At 42.6% G+C, this 21,770-nt stretch overlaps 3 protein-coding genes across 7 annotated transcripts; 2 read left to right on the top strand and 1 right to left on the bottom strand.

Moving 5' to 3' along the window:
• Window positions 1–23: 23 nt before the first annotated feature.
• LOC147044492 (uncharacterized) lies at window positions 24–3,312 on the top strand. Its single transcript, XM_085933007.1, has 12 exons — window positions 24–269; window positions 462–573; window positions 672–765; window positions 855–909; window positions 973–1,113; window positions 1,193–1,353; window positions 1,543–1,641; window positions 1,725–1,870; window positions 1,961–2,132; window positions 2,223–2,335; window positions 2,459–2,543; window positions 2,638–3,312. The coding sequence occupies exons 1-12, from the start codon at window positions 152–154 to the stop codon at window positions 2,692–2,694; spliced, it is 1,353 nt and encodes a 450-aa protein (XP_085789133.1). The 5' UTR covers window positions 24–151; the 3' UTR covers window positions 2,695–3,312.
• Window positions 3,313–3,635: 323 nt separating this feature from the next.
• rabep2 (rabaptin, RAB GTPase binding effector protein 2) lies at window positions 3,636–8,103 on the top strand. Its single transcript, XM_085933009.1, has 12 exons — window positions 3,636–3,871; window positions 4,577–4,732; window positions 4,982–5,052; window positions 5,126–5,464; window positions 5,558–5,653; window positions 5,724–5,822; window positions 5,956–6,069; window positions 6,554–6,635; window positions 6,746–6,757; window positions 6,874–7,028; window positions 7,099–7,215; window positions 7,284–8,103. The coding sequence occupies exons 1-12, from the start codon at window positions 3,826–3,828 to the stop codon at window positions 7,386–7,388; spliced, it is 1,392 nt and encodes a 463-aa protein (XP_085789135.1). The 5' UTR covers window positions 3,636–3,825; the 3' UTR covers window positions 7,389–8,103.
• atp2a1 (ATPase sarcoplasmic/endoplasmic reticulum Ca2+ transporting 1) lies at window positions 7,735–21,479 on the bottom strand. 5 transcript variants are annotated; one of them, XM_085933003.1, is made up of 29 exons: window positions 21,379–21,479; window positions 19,648–20,244; window positions 18,849–18,904; window positions 18,663–18,774; window positions 16,898–16,955; window positions 15,805–15,941; window positions 15,466–15,483; window positions 15,152–15,234; window positions 14,057–14,161; window positions 13,347–13,485; window positions 13,169–13,249; window positions 13,020–13,105; window positions 12,797–12,952; window positions 12,577–12,718; window positions 12,338–12,504; window positions 12,166–12,254; window positions 11,999–12,101; window positions 11,802–11,933; window positions 11,600–11,725; window positions 11,304–11,522; window positions 10,985–11,096; window positions 10,681–10,904; window positions 10,366–10,586; window positions 10,094–10,296; window positions 9,940–10,025; window positions 9,716–9,849; window positions 9,461–9,578; window positions 9,264–9,381; window positions 7,735–8,456 (listed from the first exon to the last, which is right to left on the bottom strand). In XM_085933003.1, exons 5-29 carry the CDS (start codon window positions 16,909–16,911, stop codon window positions 8,446–8,448), a joined length of 3,024 nt encoding a protein of 1,007 aa, XP_085789129.1. In that variant the 5' UTR covers window positions 16,912–16,955; window positions 18,663–18,774; window positions 18,849–18,904; window positions 19,648–20,244; window positions 21,379–21,479; the 3' UTR covers window positions 7,735–8,445. The 5 variants fall into 5 exon arrangements, with proteins under 5 accessions (XP_085789129.1, XP_085789130.1, XP_085789128.1 ...); XM_085933004.1 differs by having other exon boundaries at window positions 19,874–20,244; XM_085933002.1 differs by having other exon boundaries at window positions 18,849–20,244.
• Between the last annotated feature and the right edge of the window lie 291 nt (window positions 21,480–21,770).

Here is a 21,770-nt window from a genome sequence, read left to right as displayed (position 1 = left end):
GCCGCTCAAGTCGCCGACGTGGCCTGTTTATTACGTCATTTTCCTGCGTTTCGATGTACCGGGGCGATTCAAACTAGACAAGGAGCCTTCGCTCATCGTAACTCAAAACTGCGGCTGCAGATGCTTTATTAGAATATCTGTGAACGGAACAATGCCTGGAAAAAGCAAAAGTAGGAGCGCAGCAAATGCGGACTTAAAATCTAGCGGTGTAACATGCGATGAGCGCATTTTGCGGGATTGTCATCAACTATACACGGAACCCGACAGTGGTGAGTTGGCTGAGCATCCTGCTGCTAGAAAAAGTTAGCTAGCAATCCGGGGTCGGCTCTGCAGATAGCTAACCGGTAGTTAGCTCATTTAATAATTCAATAATTATAATAAAATGATCTTCAAAATTGTGCTAATGCTCCTATGCGGGGAATGATTTCGATGACTCTTAACACATTTATGGATGTATTCAGGTTTGATTGCCGTGGCTGAGTCTGTGGGTGTAAAGCTGCTGCCCCCCAGGAAGAAAATTACTGTCATGCTGATGGGCAACCATTCTGCTGGGAAAAGCTCATTCATTAACTGGTAAATCATATTTCATCCTGGTCTTTCAAACTAAATTTGATTCCATAACCTATCGTCATTGACTCCTTTTTCTAAATTTGAGTGTTCCTGCCTTTCAGGTATGTCGAAGAGCATATTCAGCGCACTGGTGTTGCCATCGAGACCCAGGGATTTAGTTTTGTCACAAGTGGGCGAAAGAGAGAATCCCTCACGGTAAGATCTCTTTTAAATGTTTGATATGAGCCCAAAATAACAAAACCGGATACAAAGACAATTTCTGTTTTTTTTTCGTTTTTTTTTAGGGAAATGCCACCCTTCATTTATATCCCCACTTCAAGCCTTTGCAAGAGTTTAAAGGTGAGCTTTCATAAAATGTCGACATTTGTATCGATATGATTATTCCTATTGTTTGCTTTCTAGGCGTAGCAGAGTATCTGAGCACAGAAATCTGCACGTCACGGCAGAAACGTTTCAGCCTGGTGACTTTTGTGGATTCGCCTGGGTTGGTGGATGGTGATATGAAGTATCCCTTTAACGTCGATGAAGTTGTCCTGTGGCTAGGTGGGTTAACACCTCTTAACGTCTCTTTCTTTGCCGTGCAGTGTGCTAAAATAATAGCCTTCTCCATGTCCTTATTTAGGTGATCTCTGCGACTTGATTCTGGTCTTCTTTGACCCGATGGGTCAGGCTCTCTGTAAACGTACCCTGAACATTGTGGAGGCCCTGAATGACAAACATGGAGATCGTCTGCGTTTCTACCTCAGTAAGGCAGATGAGGCCGGGGGAGAGTCTGACAGACAGGTAGGTGCAAAGTAAATGGGCCTTGCCCCCACCCTGCATTCAGCTAAATAGATTTTTTTTTTTTTTTTAAATAAAGTCAAGTCGTAAATATCAACTAAATTCAAATGGTTTTCTCTCAATAGTTTTGAAAAACAAATGGTGTCTTTGTGCTCCCATCTCACTATAGATCCTTCATGTTCATTCTTTCAGAGAGTAATGATGCAGATTGTCCAGGAGCTGTGTAAACGACCAGGATTGAACAAATGCGGTTTTGACATGCCCACCATCTACGTTCCTAATCCAAACAAGGTACATTTCAATCAATGCCTGTCCCACCTTGTGCACCCAAACAAATTGTCCTGTAATGTGAAGTACCTGTTTTTTGTTTGTAGCCCAGCCGCTGTGTCAATCAGATTGAGGAGGTGTGTCGCACCATTGAGAAGACCATCAATCAGACAGTCCAGAATACACTCAACTCTCTGGAGAAAGACTGTGACATCATTAGTGAAGCCATCACTGATAAAATAACCAATGACAGGTACAAACAGAGTCATAATAATAAAATATCCTTTTGTAACAATTTTGGACTATAAGTTAAGTCTCACGTTGTTATTTTTTCATCTCAAAGGCAGATCAGTATTGAGAACCGAAGAGCACGCTGCAAGAGCTGTTTCCTGACTCTACTGGGCTTCAGCATCCCTATGACTCTTCTGGCGGTACTGCTACTGGGCACTCTGTCCAAGGAGGTTCTGGCGATAGCTTTGGGCAGCCAAGGAATCGAAGCCCTGTCTCTTTATTTGGTTGGTGTCCTCTGTAGATGAAGTGGCATTTTTCTTGACTGAGCTGTCAGTTCTGAAACACTAGCGGTTGTCGCTTTGTGACCTCACCAGGTTCCCGCTGTACGTTTATTTGAATCGCTGCCTCGAGAACAACAGCTTTACGGCTGCGGTGGGATGGTCCTGGCCTCTTTCCTCCTGCTCATTATTTCACGATTCTCTTTCAGGTACCGCAATTATATCTCCATATAGTATATAATATGAAATGCATATTGGAAGTGAACATTAAAACAGAATCTTTTGCTACATATGCACAAGGAGAATGAATTATTGGCGTTTACTCTTTGCAGGACTCAACCGACTATGTCAGGAAAGCAGAAAAGACAGTTGCAGGAGAAGTTGGACTTTGTTCAGGAGGTGGCAAAGACCAAAAAGGTAGTGCGTTTGGAAAGTTGTGGTTCCTTGTAATAGGATCAGAATAAACAACAGCATTTATACATATTAAATGTTTTGTTCCTTTGCCTTGCAGAAAAAGCTGTACGAAGATTATCTGCGGCAGAGTGTCAGCGATCACGATATGAATTAAAGACTGAAATAGACACAACTCGGACCAAACATAAATCAACAACACTGCCGCCTGGAAACAGCAATAACTTGTGATGAGATTTTGTTTGAAGTACACCCACAGAAATGTCCTCCATAGACTTTTTTTAATTTAGACATTACTTCTGTGAAATATTACCTGAGAAGAGAAAGGCCTCGTAGCAAACAGGTCTTATGACTTTTTATTCATTATCTATGGACAATTTATATTTGTCGACTCAATCGTGATTGTCACATTGATACCACTCTAGAGTAAATAGAATAACTTTTGCAAAGCATTTCTAGTATTTCTTTGTCAGTGGTACTGAATTTTGGGGTAATAATCATAAGGCACTGGTTTAATATAAGTTACTGCCCTTTTGTTTTTTTACACTTACCAGTATTTTATATCGTGTTTTGTTAGGAGGAATTGAATACTGTATTAATTTCAGCTTTTTACATTCCCTTTTTTTTTCCAAAAGCTTAACTAAAATAAATAAAATGCTCAACTTACAAAAATTTTCTTTGTCTTCAGAAATTTGTGTTAAAAACTTTGTTGCAGCTCTGCTACTTATTTGTTTACACCCATGAAAATTTCAAGGTGAACTGACTCAAAAGGCCAAAGATTAAAATATAGCTTAAAATTCCAGAATGTGTAATTTTTCTTGGAATATCTTGGAAATCAGATGATGATGAAAAATGGTTATGCAATAGTTGTTCCTCTGGAATTTGTGGAACGTGATCAATAGACGCAATATATTATTATGGTTAATTTTAGCCTATATTATATTTATTAAAATTGCACATGTATTTCTGCAATTGCAGTTCTGACGTGCAAAATTGGATGCCATGACCGCAATTGCAGGGGATGGAATATTATTCTTCCCTCTGCAAAGAACTATTCAACTTCAGCCATCGTAAATAAATTCCACACAGAGAGAGCGCGCGAGGTGGACACAGGAAGGAGGTTGACGCGATTTCCGCAGGCTTAGACCGGGGAAAGTTGTTTCCTGAAGTTGAAGCTGTACTAGTGATCATTTCCACACTAGAGTCTTAGTAATTGTAAAATGCCTTGCGCAAGTTCATCGTCATCGTCCGTCTGTCTGGTTTTGGTTGTGTTATTTTTCGTCTTCTGATGGAGTTGTCTGGTGAAAGAATGAGCTCAACGAGAGAAGACACAGGTACAACTAAATAAAAGATTGCATGGGACGTGTGACATGTCTGGCATGACAGCTGGCTGGATGTAAATCGATCGTGTCATGTACAAACGAACTTGTCACTTCACTTTGATGAAACCTGTTGAAGCTGCAACTAACTTGACTGTGTTAGCATTTAGCATCACTAGCTCGCCGCTTGCCCTGTGATACTTTTACAAAACTCGATTTCTCTCGGCTTGAGATTGTTCGATCATTTCACTTCTTATATAATCCTATGGAAGTGTTATTTTTGTCATATTATTATTCCGAACAATGACGTCATACATCAGTTCTGCTACTCATGTAACATTGTCTTTAATAATGTGACGTCACAGATCGTAAGGTTAGGGTTTACACCTGTACTGTACTATGTACATGACAATCTTGTAGGCTATTTCCTTTCTTAACCAGACAACTCGAGATGTATTTTAGTACTGCTAATAGTACAAATCAACTTGTACTGTTTATAACAAATTGGAATAATGCATGAACATACAAATTATTAACGAATAGGAAAGATCTGATTCTTGCAATAGCATCCGAACATAAACAATAGTCAGAAACTAAAGCTTTCTTCACCCTGTTTCTGCACGAAGGCTAAAACATGCAAGTTTGCGTAAAATCAACACAAATTTATTGTTGATGGTGATGAATATTGTTGTGATCATCTGTTTTGTTTTGTTTTTTTAGAAGGCATCCTTCAGGCCCAATTGACGGAGTGTCAAGCTCAGGTTGAACACTGGCAGGGTGTGGCGACCATTTGTGAACTAAGCAAACGGGAGGAACTGGCAGAGCTGCAAAAACAATGTGATCAAGAGATCCAGTCTCTTCAAGAGGCTCTTAGGGGTCAGTGCATAATATACACATGATTTGACAGAACAGTAATTATGTGCCTAACTAATTAGTTTTAGCCTAGTATGTGTATCACGATCAAGCTAACGAAACACAAGTGAAAATGGACGGATAGATTTTTTTTTCCCGCAGTCTGGAGCCGAGTGGGCCCATGAAACAAACAGCAATAAAAATAGAAAGACTTTGATGTAAGAGAAGCAAAAGTTCAGCCCATTGTGGAGACATTTCGTAATGTTTTTACAGAAACGGCAGCACAATATGAATCCAGGATAGCCTCTCTACTTACGGGAAGGAGAGCAAGTAACCAGAATGAGGTGAGTGTTATGATCTCAGTTTCAAGGTGATCACATTCAATGCCACTATTTCTTCTTCTTCTTCATTCAATAGGCGAGTGGAAAGAAGGGCAAAATGGACACAGAGGCCACCAGCAATGATTCTCAAACATCACCAGACAGGTTACACGGCCAACAAGTAGACCCTGAACTTGTACCGGAGGGAGAAGCCCCACCGATTGTTACGGAAGGATATTTTTCACTGCGGAACTGCGACTCGGCTTCGTTGTCCTCGTTTTCCGTCGGCACACCCTCCCTACCTAGAAAGCTCCACGCTCAAGAAGACACAGACTCCCTGGTTTCAACAGGAACTCTGGTGCCCGAAGCAATCTACCTGCCGCCGGCCGGCCATCGACTGGTTACTCATAGCGACTGGGATGCACTCAATGCTCAGGTAAGGACATGAAGGAGACCAGCCAGCCAATCACAGGGCACGTAATAGACTAGCAACTATTAACATCCATGCTTACAATCGTATGTTGGACAGTTGTCAGAGTTGAGAGGAGAGGTGAGTCGACTCTTGGAAGAGAAAGAGGAATTGGAGAAAGAACTGGACACGCAGACCAACCACACACACAAACAGGTAGAACTTAAAGAGACATATACGCAACAGAAGTCTTGAAGTTATGTGAGGATGTCATCTGTGTGTTCAGGTATCAGTGCTCCAGTCTCAGGTCCAGTCATCAGAGGCCCTCCTTCAGGAATTACAGAAATCCCTCAGCCAGTCACAAACGTCAGTCCAGAGTCGACTAGTGAGTGATGATGATGATGATGATTTCATTTGGCCCCACACATTCTCCATTTTTCAAAGCACAAATGTTGAACCTTATCAACTCTTACATGTGCATATGCTTAAAAGTGTGTTTTGTCTGTGTGCAAATCTAGTCCGAGTTGTCGCTGTCCCAGAAAAAGGTATGCAGTGAGCTGTCCAGACTGAAAGGAGATCCGTTTGAGGATGAGGTAACAGGCTCCACCTCATCGCTCCCAGCATCACGGCAGGTGCCGTATTACTGTTTGCACAAAAAGAAATGCTGCAGATACCATTTTGATACCAACAGTTTGAAATGCACGAAGAGAATTAACAAATCAAGTATAACAATTAAACCTCAAAAGTTGCCTCAAAGTTCTCCATAGGCAGCAATGTTTGAAATTTGACCAAAATGTATGTGATGTCATGACCTCTCTCCAACAAGGAGTTGTCTGCAGCAGAAATGTAGCTTAAGGTTCTAGCTGCACAGTTTATGAACAGTAATCCTGATTAAATATAAAGCCGTACGTAATAACTAAAATGGCCACTAGGTGGCAGTGTTTTCTTGCAGTAAACACTCTTTTTCACCATTCCATTAGTCAGCTGTTCTCTGAGAATGTTTAAAAAATAATTGTTCTCTTGTGTACATATAATTATGATGGAAAAAAATAATACCGTGAACGGCATTATTGAACACGGCAGGCGCATTTTACTGTTGCGCTTTTATCTAACCAGCAGGCGGCGCACTGTGAGGAGCGCCTCCGTATTGAGATTGTCAACCTGAGGGAGCAGCTTGACATCCGAGCAGAAGAGAATGGTCTGTAATAGGATTATAGGTTTTGTGGTTTGTATTTTATTTTCTGCTTGACTGACATATTTTGGATTTATTGTCTTTTATATACCTGCTCATACACGGAACTACTTCAGAAATGCTAGAAGGTGAGCGTAAGAAACACATGAGATTTATTTTAAATATGATTAACAAAGCCAATATGTTCACCTAAGACATCATATGTACTTTCAAACGAGGCCTTATTTGTGCTTATCTTCCACAGTGCAGTTTTCAAGTTTAAAAACCGAGACTGAGAAGATCCAGGCCCAGAAGGACCTGATTCAGGAAGAGCTAATGGCTTGCCGCACTGAACTAGAGGCCCTGCGGGTGGCTCTTTCTCACGTGCAGTGCAACAACAAAGTACTCAATCGTGATAATGTGAGTCCACTTCTCGATCGATAGAAGCGACGGAACTAATAATAATGAGTTTCGTATTTGTATCTGGCAGGAGGCCTTACACGAGCAGTGTCTGGAGCTCCGCAGCCAAGTGATCAGCCTGCGCTCTCAGGTCGACACCAGCCAGACTGTCCAGAGAGATTTTGTTCAGCTCTCTCAGTCACTGCAGGTATGAAATGAATCTTAAAACGATGAGCTTAAAATCTGTGCTGTATTTGACACTGCGTTCTCCCTCAGGTGAAACTGGAGTTAATACGACAGGCGGAATCTCTTGAACAAGTCAGGGAGATCCTGGAGGAGGGAAGGAGCGAAGGCGATTCCTCGCCTGCAGACGCCTCGTGAGGCTGCTATTGCACCGATCAAGCCAAAAGATGGACCAATGATGCTCAATGTGTAATCTTGAAGAGAATGACAATAATGTCCGCACATAAACGCAGTCTTACACTAAACCACGTTATTAAGACAGATATATTTTAACAGGGAAACCTCAAAGGGGTTTAACATGAAATATTTAGAAAGCTAGTGATTCTTTCTGCCTTTTCCACTTCATTAAACCCCCGAGGCAGCTCAGTCGTGCTAGAAAGCTAATCTATGTTTGAGCTTTGTAAATGATGCATAAACCAACAAACCACACTAGCTCATTATTTAAACATCCAAAGTCTATATTTTGACAATATGTAAACATTTTCTAACCATCTGTCCAGCCTTTTTTGGAAAGAGAACGCAATGCAATAACGGTTCATGAAGTGATCCAAGTTTTGGAAGTGTTTGTCATGTGTTTTTCTGAAATAATCTTAATTTGTGTCTTACTTAAATTTTCTCCTTTCAACCAAAATGTTATTTCCTGCAAATGATTGTTGTAGCTTCAATATTGACCATTTTGTGTTTGTGCAGAAAACACATGGACACCATATATGACACTTAGCATTTTGGTTTGTCAAAAACACTATTTGAAGTAATACCTTCAAATGTCAACTTTTAATTCTACATTAAAATACAATACATAATGAATGCATAAGAGCTGGATATTGTCAGTGAGTAGCAATAAACTTTACTTATGAACTTTTATGTCGTCTAACTTGTACGTCATTGAAAAACAACAAACCAAAAACTAAACAGCTATCCAACATTCTTTAAATATCTTTATTCTTTAAGAATAGAACACTATAATTATTATTATTAACTCTGACCTATGTATTCATTTCAGTACATACACAGAAAAAAAAAATATTTTGCAGCTTGGTGTATTTTCAGATGGCTTATGTTTGTTCTCTTCTATCAGATCACGTCAAGTAAGTGACTGTTAAGCGCGCTCTTTAGCTCTCTTTCATTTGGAGCGCCCAGTCGCTTATTTGTTCATCCTCGCTCTGTGGCAGCTCAATGTTGGTGCGCTTTGTTTTTAGACTTTCCCTGCGTCGGAAAACAAAAGATCATCAGTTGAAAAAAATAATTCAAATGGTTTTGCTCACTTTTACTTGGCGTGTTGAAACGAGCAGTTTGGGATTGTCGTGCATTTATTTATTACTATTTATGACAAAAACGTTTGTCATGCTGTAGTGAATCCCAACATGCATTTTGAGATGTTTTTTTTTTTTCTTCCCATTTTCAGTACTTAGGAAGAATATCATCAACTATTCTATCTTACTTTATACTATTAAATATTTAGATACTTGTTAACCGAATACAACTCGATTTATTATCTAATAGTGCAGCGATTGCAGCAAGCATCAATTCAATGCAATTTATTCCAAGCGCTTTCAGTGACGTTTCAATATCGCAATGAAAAAAAAAGCACGAGCTCCACTTCATGTTAGACATGCATAATGCTAAGGATGCTAAAACCTTGGGTCAAGCAATACCTTGTCTTGTTACAGGGTTTGGAGGAGGGGGGGGGCAGGTTTAAACTGGATTGTAAGAGGGGAACAGTTAAAAAATAGAGCACCCAAAGGGAGGAAAATTAGATATCATCATGGGAAGCATAGGAAAGTGTAATTTGGAAAAAGCAAGGAGAAAGAGATTCGTTTTTTTTTTTCAATGTTATAAATAATAAGGGGTAATTCTTTTTCACCATTCTATTGAAATATTGTCACCGGCATTACCCAAATGTTGTTAAAAACAAAGTACAGTATAGTAGTCAGATTAAAAAATGAAAATATAATAAATGCATATTACAAATACTCGATTAAAATAGATTTATAAAAAAATATATAAACCTACCCTCCAGATATGTGCGAGCCACAAACTTGAGGACCTCATCAATTAGAATGACTGGAAAGGAAAGCTTCAATACCACAATCCACTGGTCTACTTTCAAGTGAGTGAGCTTGAAGATCATCTACAGGAGGCACAAAAACAGTTTTCCCAATTAGGAGGAGATAGATGAGAAAGGCAGTAGAAGAGGAGCTCAGACTCACGGGCAGGGGGTCCACATAGATGATCATGAAGTGAAGGGACATGGAGAGAGTCATGGCAGCCACTAGCCAGATGTTGCTCCAAGGGGGCATGCGCATCAGGGACTGGTTCTCCGACAAGCTGGTGGCAGAAAAGATGACATTTTACTCAAGGTTCTTTGGTGTTTGAGCAGTTTTGAAACATTCTGCAATTTTCTATACAAATCCCCCAAATTTGTGGGAGCACTGCATTGTATTCTGCCGTTTCATTCGTCCTACCTATTTAGAGCATTGCACATCTCGATCGTGACCAGCACGGACAGAGCCATGGTCATTGGAGGAGATGCCTCAAACACATGACAGTGGATTCCAGCAAAGTCCTCATTGTCATCACTGCACTGCATGAAGTGTGACTAAAGTCCAAGAAAACATTCCAAATGATTATTTGGTAGATCCCGAGATGTTTATATCATAGAATTGTCTCTGATCATTTCAATACTAACCAGTTGATGGTAGGAGATCAACGGTCCATCCTCACAATACAGGAACCACCAAGCAGCTGCAGCGACCGTTGCAGCACCAACATAACCTGCAAAACATTTGACACGTTGAAGTTGATTCGGCAAACAAAAGGAAGCAAGTGAAACCATTTCCTACCTCCGATGGCCAGATATCTGAAAAAGAGCCAACCGGAGATCAGGGGCTCCTTGGGCGATCGAGGGGCTTTGCCCATAATGTCCAGGTCTGGAGGGTTGAAGCCCAAAGCAGTGGCAGGAAGCCCGTCAGTCACAAGGTTGACCCAAAGCAACTGAACTGGGATCAGAGCCTCAGGCAGACCCAAAGCTGCAGTCAGAAAGATACTGAAGAAAGATGGAAAAGGGGTTAGCTTGAGCATTCTCGATCTCGTGGAATCATCATCAAGTACTTACCAGACGACCTCGCCTACATTCGAAGAAATGAGGTAGCGGATGAACTGCTTCATGTTGTTGTAAATGGCTCTACCCTCCTCCACAGCAGATACGATGGAAGAAAAGTTGTCATCAGCCAGGACCATCTCAGAGGCTGACTTGGCAACTGCAGTGCCAGAGCCCATGGCGATACCAATCTCCGCCTTCTTCAAGGCAGGGGCATCATTCACGCCATCACCGGTCTGTGTTAATTACGAAAGGGTATATTAGCCGGGCTCCACGGAACAATTGGGAAGCTTCTTCCATGTCAAGTTCAGGGGCCGTTTGTCTCCTCACCATGGCAGTGATCTCATCAAAGCCTTGGAGGAACTCAACAATTTTCGATTTGTGGGACGGTTCCACCCTGGCAAAGCAACAAGCCTTACGGACTGCGTTCTTCTGGTCATAAGAAGACAGGTCATCAAACTCACGACCGGTGTAGGCCTTGCCGCTGACGTCCTCCTCCTCAGAGAAGATGCCGATTCGGCGACAGATTGCCACTGCCGTGCCTTTGTTGTCACCTGAAGAGAGCAAAGTGGAATAACTGACCTTGTGAAGTTGGGGAGGGGGGGGGGGGGGGTAGAGCTTGTGAACCACTGACCGGTGATCATGATGACACGAATGCCAGCGGCTCTGCACAGCTCGATGGAACTCATAACTTCCTTACGTGGAGGGTCAAGCATACCAACGCAGCCCACAAAGGTCATGTTGGTCTGATGACGAAATAATCCCCAAAATGATGATCGATCATCGCGGCTAAAAGCTTGAAATCAGTTCCAGTGTGTACAGTCAGTAATCAAGATTTCGAAAGAAGTTCTAAGAACTCATTCACTGCCATTGACGACTATAGATGTCAAAGATCAATTTGAACTGGGCTACCTCTATTTTCAATCCAAGATGATATCATAGCAGTCATTCACCTCATAATCTGCAAACCTGGTGGAGTCCTCCAGGTTCATCTCCTCCTTCCTCATAGGGGAATCGCAGGTGGCCAGTGCCAAACAGCGAAGAGTGTCTCGCCCTGTCCCCCATTCCTTGATTACTGCCATGATGTGATCTTTGACCGGCCCAGTCAAGGGGAGTCGAGTGGTGCCCACGCGAACGTAGGAACAACGCTCGATCACACCCTCGGGGGCACCCTGGTAACACATTTACAACGTGGCATCGTTTTGTTGGCTCTCTTCCGAGGTGACTTGCTCCGTTTGTATTCACTCACTTTGACAAACATCTTGTTTCCTACTGGGGCTTTTCCAGACTTTGCTGGAGAACAATAGACTGACATAGACTTCCTGTCTCTGGAGAACTCTAGTGTGAACTCCTTCTTCATCAGCTGCTTAATCACCTGTCAGAGAAAAGGAAAAAAAAATAGAGAAATTCCTGGATGTGTTTTGTCTCTTTTGTGATTTTGCTGGACTTACACTGCAGCAGGCATTGGCTCGTTCCACCTTGGACAGGCTCCGCACTTCGGTGTTGAACACGTTCATCTTCTCCACCAAACAACACAGAGCCGTCTCAGTGGCCTCGCCTACTTTTTCATAAATTCCCTTCGACTGCAAAAGAAGAAAAAGGATTTTAGATGACTTGACAGTTGCGATCTCGTTGGCGCTCGACCGACCTCGTTGTAGTCAAGCGACGAGTCGTTGCAAAGAGCACAAATGGTGGCCAACTCAACCAGTCCATCAAACTGGCCACATTTTACACTCATGCCCCTCCTTGTCCTACGGAAACAAAACCATTTCAGTTTGTTCATTTTATACTTTACTTGTACACAAATACACTTACACTTCTCCCTCAGGTGTGTATTTGGAACCGGAGATGTCAAATTGACCGAGAGTCACGTTGTCGTCGTCCACTTTATCGATAATGAACATCTGTGAGGGAAACAATTTTTGCTTCAACTCTCCAGAAATGAATGTTCTTCCTCTGGAAATATCTACCGAGAATGAGAATGTACCTTAGTCACACACATCTGGTTGGTGGTGAGGGTACCGGTTTTGTCAGAGCAGATGACTGAGGTGCACCCCAGGGTCTCGACAGAGGGTAAACTTCTGACGATGGCATTTTTCTTGGCCATGCGGCGCGTTCCCAGAGCCAGACAGGTAGTGATGACGGCCGGCAGACCTGGGATGGTTTTCATCATATAGATCAGTCTGGCCTGAGGTCACGGATATTGAACCTCATGTTGGAGTTTACCTTCAGGGATGGCAGCCACAGCTAAAGCCACAGCAATCTTGAAATAGTAGATTGCACCCCGGAACCATGAGCCACCATGGACCGGGTCATTAAAATGCCCGATGTTGATGATCCACACTGCCACGCAGATGAGGGAGATGACCTGGAGAGGGCAATTTTGAAATATTCATCCGTCAGCACTTGGTCTTATTGTATTGAATGTCTTATTTCTGGCTCCCACCTTGGAGAGCTGCTCTCCGAACTCATCAAGTTTCTGCTGCAGAGGGGTCTTCTCCTGCTCCGTGGCAGCCATCTGGTCACGGATCTTCCCGATCTCAGTGGTGACTCCGGTTGCTACGGCGATGCCGGTAGCTTTTCCAGCAGCAATGTTGGTGCCCTAAATGTAGAGATTTAAGCCATGAGAATTTCTTGTTTGTTTTGACGTAAAACTGTAAGACACTCACAGAGAACAACATGTTCTTCTTGTCCTGGTTGACTGCTCGGAGATCCGGGACGGCATCAGTGTGCTTGATCACGCTGACTGACTCACCTGGTTAACCCGAATATCAGTAACACTCCTTTGCAAAGTGTGTCCATGTATGACAACACCTACCAGTGAGAATGGACTGGTCCACACGTAGAGTGGTGGATTTGATGGAAATGATTCTGATATCTGCTGGTACTTTGTCACCAACTACAAAAAAAAAAAAAAAGATTAAGTATGCCAATGGCTTCTAGCTCATTAAATGGATGTCTTGACTTTAGAGAAGATGATGAAAGAATAAACTTACCAGAGACTTCCACCACGTCACCAGGAACAATCTCCCTGGCCTTGATTCTCTGCACACTCTTCCTGTCCGCCCGGTAAACCTTCCCCATCTCAGGCTCATATTCTTTCAGAGCCTCAATGGCGCTTTCTGCGTTACGCTCCTATGGAAAATATATCCAAAGAAACTTTAGGGATCGCTCAGGTGAACACTACATCAGTCCGACCAACCAGAAGTTGACACCCCGTTCCTCTCATTGCCTCAACGTGTAAAGCCCTCTCCATTCTTGTACCCCCCCCCCCCATGTGTGAATCCTCGTGCATAGTTTCCAAATGACTGCCACAGTCCTCCTCCGTCAAACACGGATTGGTAACGTGATCATTCTAAGTATTTTTACGTGTAGAGTCTTCAAGGCAGGTCGGCTTTAAGTCTTCCATACCCCTCTGTACCTCTGCAAGCCTGGCTTAACCTTTCACCCCCCACTTACTGCTTTGCTGATGTCATGCCGCTCATTCTGGCTTGACGTGAACTTTTAAGCTCTCGCCGCGGCTCTGGAAGGAGCACGCCGCAAAGGACAAAAGAGCGGCGACCCGACTCTTTATAATTTATTATGTGTGACTGGTTCTAAGAATATGAGTCTATTTAGGTGAGTGTAAAAGACGGCCTTCGGGGGGCCAGGTATGTGTCCTTGAGACTGCGATTGTTCCTGTGTGTGTTTATGTGGAGTCACTGACCTGCCACACACCAACGATGGCGTTGGCAATGAGGATGAGGAGGATGACAAAAGGCTCAACGAAGGCTGTGACTGTTTCCTCACCTTCCTCGAACCAAGCCAGTACCTGAGCGAGTGAGAGAAAAAGCAAGCAGTATTACATGTGATGTGAGAGTAGTTGTGCAAATTGTCAAATAGATTTTTGTGGATCATTATTGCTCCTCTCCACTGAAGTGTGCTTCTGTGCGTGACAGCTCTGTTTTGGAATAGGCTAATGTCATGTTGACATCGACACCGATTAGTTTCAGGCCAGTGGCGCAAATTCCCCGCCATAAAAAAAATAAAATCCCGACAACCTGACATTGCTCTTTCACCTTGCCTCCAATCAAAGACAATCGACTTCCAGAAAATTGCAAGCCTGTCAGCACATGGCAGTGGCGGGATATTCCTGTGTGTATGATTAGGGGAGCAGTGTATTCCCAGTATTTACTGTTCTCTCTTTTAGAAAGCATACACGAGTCCGAATCTATTGCTCCCGTTTGTCATCGTGACAAACAATGGTGTTGTGCAACCCAATCCCCAGAACCCTTCTGGGGTCTCAATCTCCCGCTGCTGCAAGCCGCCCCTCGTTCCTTCCATCCCTGACCTTTGTCCAAGGATACAGTTTCTCTTCCTGGCTTGAGAATTTCTTAAAATAAAGCTCCGGCCATGTGTATGTACACACACACACACACACACACACACACGAATAGAGGGGCGCCCTCTTTTTCAGCCCGCCTTTCTCTTTCTCACACACCGGCACCATCGGGCCTTCTAAGGTCATCGTGACAGCTGTGTAGGCAGGCCGGAGGGTAGAGATGGGAGATTAAGACAATGTGTGCCGCCTCCCTCTGCTAAAGTGTTTTGGAGAGAACAACAGAGGTGGGAGTGAGGCCACCAGTTGTAATGTAATTCTAGAACTCGGGAAGGGTTTACCAGGGTTTGATGTCAACTTATTGTTGATGCTAATGAGCTATTGAGAATTGGACAATATAGTATGATGAAATTTAACATTTAAATCTATTTCGGCTTGTCTAGCAAAGTGTCCTTTGACAAAATGAAAAGTCATCCAACTCACAAAAGAGATGCAGGCGGCCAGCAGTAAGATTCTGACTAACAGGTCCTCGAATTGTTCCGCTACTAACTCCCAGATACTCTTACCTGGAAGAAATGGATTCAAATAAATTCAAGATGCATATTGAGGGTTGCGTGGAACATTGGTACTCATTTCAGCCACGTTCAGATGAATGGTTACTATATTGTTTTTGAGCATGCAAGTGCGATCGATTTCCCATGCCACGAACGCCACAGCAAAAGCTGATGGTAGGTGTTAAATGTACGTCTCGCTTGTCAACTGATGCTTCCAGATGGATGACAGAATGCCAGACTCACCCTCCTCCGCCGGCAGCTCTGTGGGTGAGGAATGAGAAATTCCAGAGATTAGCAAGACCAAATAATGACTTCACTACATTTACTGCACCGTTTGATATTTTTGCTGCATGAAGTGACACGAGTCCCTCGATGCACCACCAGCTGTGGGCATTACTTTGCGGTCAGTGGCTTTACTAAATGACCTTTTGTGACCTTTTGGTCCATTTGTGCTTGGCAATCGATACCAAGTCATTTTTATGGTAAAAATGCATTTGTTTCCTCCTGGATATTAAAATCCTGACCACTACGTTTGATTTCTCTATCCTTCTGCTCATCCCTCCATCCGTGTCCCATTCTCACCGTTGTAGCCATACTTGTCCAGGTTCTTCTTGAACTGCTCAGGCGTTAGGCCTTTGTCCTCAGAGACTCCAAAGTAGGCCAGAACCTCCTGCGACTCTTTGGCGTGTGCGTTCTCCATCCCGGCTGAAGCGGAGAGGCTTCGGAACACACGGGAGACGTTAAACACGCTTTAGCCATACTCACATCAGCTGATCTGATGTTGCAAAGTTGAATGAAATTCACCCACCACTTTCTTCAAGTGTTTGGGAATAAAAAAGTGGCTACCCCCCCTCTGCGTTCACACTGACTCGACCCCCTCGCTCTCTCACGCTCTCTATGGGACGTCGCTCTCCTCCAGGAGCCCCGGACTGACAGAATGTGCAACTTGGCAAAGTGCTCTCAAAAGTTTTATACGTGTGAAAAGGTTTTCTCATTGGTGCCCGTTCACCATGCGCTCGTTCGTCATTGGATGATAACACCGCAAGGGGGAGGGGGTTGAGGGTAACAACTGCAGAGGGGGTCCGCTGGAAATAAGATGTGTAAAAGAGAGACAACCAGGAGGGGTGACACTTTCTGAATGAGAGCTAGGGGACAACTGATGGACACGTGCAATTACTTTGTGTAAGCGCGTGCGTGTGTTCGCACTCATTCACTTAGCTGGGGACGAACAGAAATAGATACAATTACAAATTATTTGATTTAATTGACCTGTGACTTTAATCTTGCAAGATTTGGTAAGATGCGTTTTTGAGCGGGAGTAAGTCATTTTGATTGATGCGGTCATGGATGTTTTAATATAACAATGGTTATTATTAGTGGTGTTGAACTCTAGCTACATCTTGTGTGTTCTAATGCAGTGGTTCCCAACTTTTTTTGCGCCACGGACCGGTTACGTCCGTTACGTCTAACCCTAACTCCAGCCCTAGCCCTAACTCCAGCCCTCTAGCCCTCACCCTAGGCCTAAGCTTTAGGGAGGTGTAGAGCAACTGTGTTGCAAATATTTCCATGATAAAATAGTTTAGGTCCCACTGGGATTTGGACTCGGGTCACTGGGGTGAAAGTCCAGAGCACTAACCTATGGAACCCTCGCTTGTATTGCATGCAAGGTACGTACGTATATGGTTTCATGGAGCAGCTCACAAGCCAATAGTATAGAATCACCAGTCGACATCCTGCAATGAAAAAAAAAAAAAAATTTGAAAAACCAAATATGCAAGTCAGAAACTTGTTGGCTGACTCATTTGATTGCTTTGTCAAATTCTCATTTGCATTGCACATTTTGCTTCTGCATTAAATGATTATGTGCATAATAAATAGGAGCTTGAACTGGATGTGATGTAACCAGGCAGGGCGGAGGCTGGTATGTAAGTCACACTCGTGTCGGCTAATCATCGTGATGGATCCGGGAAGTCCTTAGCAGGAGAATAGCAACAATGTGTTTAGTCTGTGTGGTATCATGAACGGAGGGGAGGGAGGGGGAGAGGGCGGGCAGCTGCAGTTTGAAGTACTCCACTGTAACTGAACCGAGAACAGCAGTTGTGTTCCTTTGGTATAAATATAGTGGCATGGGCATGTGGGCAGGCAGTTATGACACAATGGCAGAATTTCACTGTTCTTTCAGGGAGCTTGGAGAATGTGACACCCTGCCAGCAAGGACACCCCTCGAACCGCTCAGCCCCTCCCCCAGGTGCTTTACCGAGTCTTGAAGGTTACATCAAGGTGGGCATGGGGATTGCATTTGTGAGTGATGTCACAATAGTGGACAACTGGATTTATTTGACTTGAGGAAGGTAGAGTGAAAAGTGTGCCGAGGCGTTTTATCATATGATGATATTAAATGTTGAATGTGCAGGCAAAAGGTCACAACAAAGTCTCGCGCAGAGCGGCCATCTTGGTGCTCACACCTTCAGGTGGTTATTTCAGGCTCTGCTTTTCTTCTAAGTGACTTACGAAAAAGTCTTACTTACAGTGCGAGTGTGCCGCACTTACAGTCGACGTAAAATAAACGCACATAAGATGACCCGATATTAAATATCGGAAACAAACAGGTCATGCTGAAATGCGATTTTTTTTTTTTTTTCCATCGTCGTCATTTTAAGATACAATTCCTATAATAGTGACTGGTTAAATCCCAGTACATCCTAATAGTAATCTAAGAAATTTTCTGGTTTGTGATAGCTGTCCTCGCCACACCACTTTTCCACCGCGTGCCCTTGGAATGTGACCCCCGGGTATGGATGCGCTCCTAAGCGTGAGTGTCCCTCAGAAGTGGTAGCAAGGACACACTTGGAGCCTCCTTTCATGGGTGGGAAAATTGTAAACTGATGAAGTGCCAATTCCTTTACAGAAGATGTGTTTGGGCTTCGTGATGAAACTGATCCAGAAGGTCCGAAGTTAAAACACACACACACACAACACATCTAAATATACACGCTCATATACAGTACACGTTGGTAGTCCAGGGTGTCTTTTCCAAGTGTTGTGGTTTTGTTTACAGGAACCTGTTCCGCCTTTTATGAGCTTCTGACATCAGTGAATGTCTCATTAGCAGCTTGTGCCCTCTCTATTTATTTGCCATGCACTCTGTAAATCCACACACTGGCTTAATTCTTATTGGCTGCTATTTTTTTTTACTCTCAAGTTGCTCCTCAATGTAAGCATTTATACAAGAGTAGTCATCCCCAAATTTTTTTAATTGTCTTTATTAAATTTACTAAATATCTCATTATTTTTAACTAATTGATTTTTTCATAAAAGTAATGGAAACACAGTCAAGCCCAAAATTCCTATCAGTGGCCGGAGAGAAATGAGTGGAATAAATATTTGATACCTTTTTGGGAGCAGAATCGCAATAGCGTATAATGACTGGCTGTACTCACTGATGCGGGGCTTTACCCAAATGGCTTCCCAGTCCCATTAATGGCTGGATCGCAGAGGCAGGGTTGGATGACAGGATGATTGATGTTTGTTGGGTGAAACTGAAGAACACCACTGTGAAGAAGTTAAAAGAGACACGGAGGTGAGCGGGGGACAACACTTTATGACCAGTGATTATCACCTGTCACCTTTTTTTTATTGTCCAACTGGGGGCACTGTTGTGTTGTTTACACACTCAAGCATCCTGAAGGAGTCATATACATTGCTGTTAACTTTTCAAACTATCTTGGCCAAGTGCCTTTTAAAATGCGTATTTGTAAATGTATTGTACAAAATACAAATGTTAGCGTAAAACAGAACCAAAAAAAAAAACCCAGACAGGCAATTATTCGGACAGTCAGACTGAGTGTATGGCATGCATCAAACAGGTGTGTGTGTGTGTGTTTTGTGTGCGCGACTGACAAAGTGCACATGTAAGGATGTTTGCATGCAACAGGTGTATAGTTGGAATGGTGTTAATCTTTAAGTACTGTCCCACCAAGCCCTATTCCTGGGACATACACACACACGTGACGATGATGCTTTCAAGTGAATTGTGCAACAGTTACTAATGATTATCTTAAATTAGGAGCGTTTACGACTTTGATTGTATTCATCACATACTGCATGAACATAAGGAACACTGATTTGGGTTTGAGCTCGAAGGCCTCAAACAGACATTTGATGGCAGCATAATAGCCGCCATTATAAATTAACGGCGGCATTCGTGGAGCTCCAGGGCAGGAGCCAAAGTGGTGAAAGAAGAGCCAAGTAACTTAGTCTGTCAGTGATGTTTGGAAAGCATCCTCAGCAGTGGCTTATGGAAGTCATGACAGACAAACAATGACGGTGGACTTTCAGGAAATAAAACACAATATGTCTGCAGGAAAAAGTCTTAAAATTAGAATAAATGCTCTCCATTAAACTGAAGAATTACTAATATTAAACCTGTAAAGTAAGTCAGGTCTTCAATGAGCCGTAGAGAAATAGAAGGTCCAGTTGACAAGACTTCCTATTAATAGTAACGACTGTCCTTGGGTATTTTTATAAAAGGAGATGTGGTGTGTACTGTGGAGTAAGACAGAAAGGGATGAGGGATTTCTAGGAGAAGGCAGGGGAAAAAAAAAAAAAAAAGGTCATGTTCCAGGAGCGTCACACTGCATGCGGATCGTACGTCACACTTCACCCATCGGCCTACGTCTCTCCTCTCCTTCATCCTTCGACGTATTCTCCATGTAACTTCTTCCATGAAACTGCTTCGGGCAGTCATTTTCTCCACTGCGGACTCACACATACACACGCACGCGTGCACACGCACGTTGGCCTATTTTTAGCACACTGTGATGTTTGAAGGTAGATCCGGGTTGACCCTTCGATTCACCCGAGCTTCGGCCCTTACAAGGTCCCCCAGGGTGGACACGGTTGCTAAGCGACCTGCCGTGTTTGCGACTCAGCTGTGGATGTCCAGCACATGACCTGCACCTGCCCTTCCATCATCTTCACCATCCATCCTCCTCCATTTGGTCCTCATATCATGTGTTGGAGCTTAGAAAGCACACAGATGGAGCGTTTCCTTTTTATTTTTTCCAGTTACATTTCATTACACTGCTAAGCTAGGTTGAGATGAATTGATACAAATGTTCCCTTCAGTAAAATAATAATTGTGATTATTCCATCTCATACCACCAATTGCCTAAGGACATACATAACAAGCATGAAGTGTAAAGATTCACAGTGATTGCTAATGAAGGCTGTGCGATGAGCTATCCTGGTAATGACGGTAGCTCCAAGGAGAGCCGAGTAGCAGCAAGGTCGTGGCGATTAATACAAGACAGCTGGTGGAGACACACTTGACCCGTTGGAGGACATATGAGGGCCGCAGACGGACGCTCAAGTGGGCAAAAATGTGAAAACATCAGATCCTGTGACGCATTTTCTCGTTTGCTGAGTGAAAGGTGATCTTTATGGGTTTGTGTCTCTTTTGATCATTGGATACTACGTAATGAGCAGTGATTTAAAAAGTTATTATCATATTTAATATTTTTATATTTCATTTTAATATTAAAATACCAAAATCGAAAAATAAAATACAGGATTATTTTTCATTTGATGTCTGGAAAAGGTATGACTGATTTTTTTTGTAATTCTAAAACAATTTTTAAAAAGTTGTCACGCTTTTGTTAATTTGAATTGAGCTTTCTCGGTTACCACACACTTCCGGTTAAATACCCCCCCCCCCCCCCCCAAAAAAAAAAATATATTATATATATATATATATATATATATATATATATATATATATATATATATATATATATATAATATATTTTTATATATATTATAATATATATATAATATATTATATTTTTTATATATATATATATATACACACACACACACACACACACACACACACACACACACATCCTGACTCATCATCACATAATTACCTGCGCGTAACTGGTTTCGCCATACTAAATAAACATAAATGTACTTTAGACAACACACTTGCTAGCGACCGTTAGCCGCCGTGGAGCTACGTAACGGCTACTCGTATGAAGCAAGGAAAACTTAAAAGGAGCGCACCAAAGCTACCAACCAAACGGCGCACACACAAACCAATCTGTGACCAGACAAACAGCATAACAGTAAACAGTAAATTTAAATGTATATACTCACTTTTTCGGCAAATACACACACGATACTCGCTAATTGAACTTCCACTGTCTGCAACTCACCGCTGCGCGCCGACTGCAACAATCGCGATAAGATGATGTAACTCACGCGAGACTTAAGGCGTGGTGACGTAACTTTCTACCGCAACATTCAATACAAAATATACATTGATTTTCAACATAAACATAGGAACCTTTCTAACATAAATATATATATTTTTTTTAGAAAGTACTGTAAATATTGTACAATGCCATTAGCTTCATGATGTCACCAGAGGAATGTTTGTCAACTTGGCTTGAAATTGAAGACGCACATGTGACAAATATTCGTGTAGCTTGTTATTTTTCTTTATTGATGATCACAAATAAAGTGCTTAAATAAAACACAACATTTTT

The sequence above is a fragment of the Syngnathus leptorhynchus genome, chromosome 16, assembly GCF_054491065.1.
Source record: "Syngnathus leptorhynchus isolate UIUO chromosome 16, UIUO_Slep, whole genome shotgun sequence".
Classification (NCBI taxonomy): Eukaryota; Metazoa; Chordata; class Actinopteri; order Syngnathiformes; family Syngnathidae; genus Syngnathus; species Syngnathus leptorhynchus.
The sequence above is the reverse complement of the archived record's forward strand: the minus strand, read 5'-3'. Positions and strand labels throughout refer to the sequence as shown.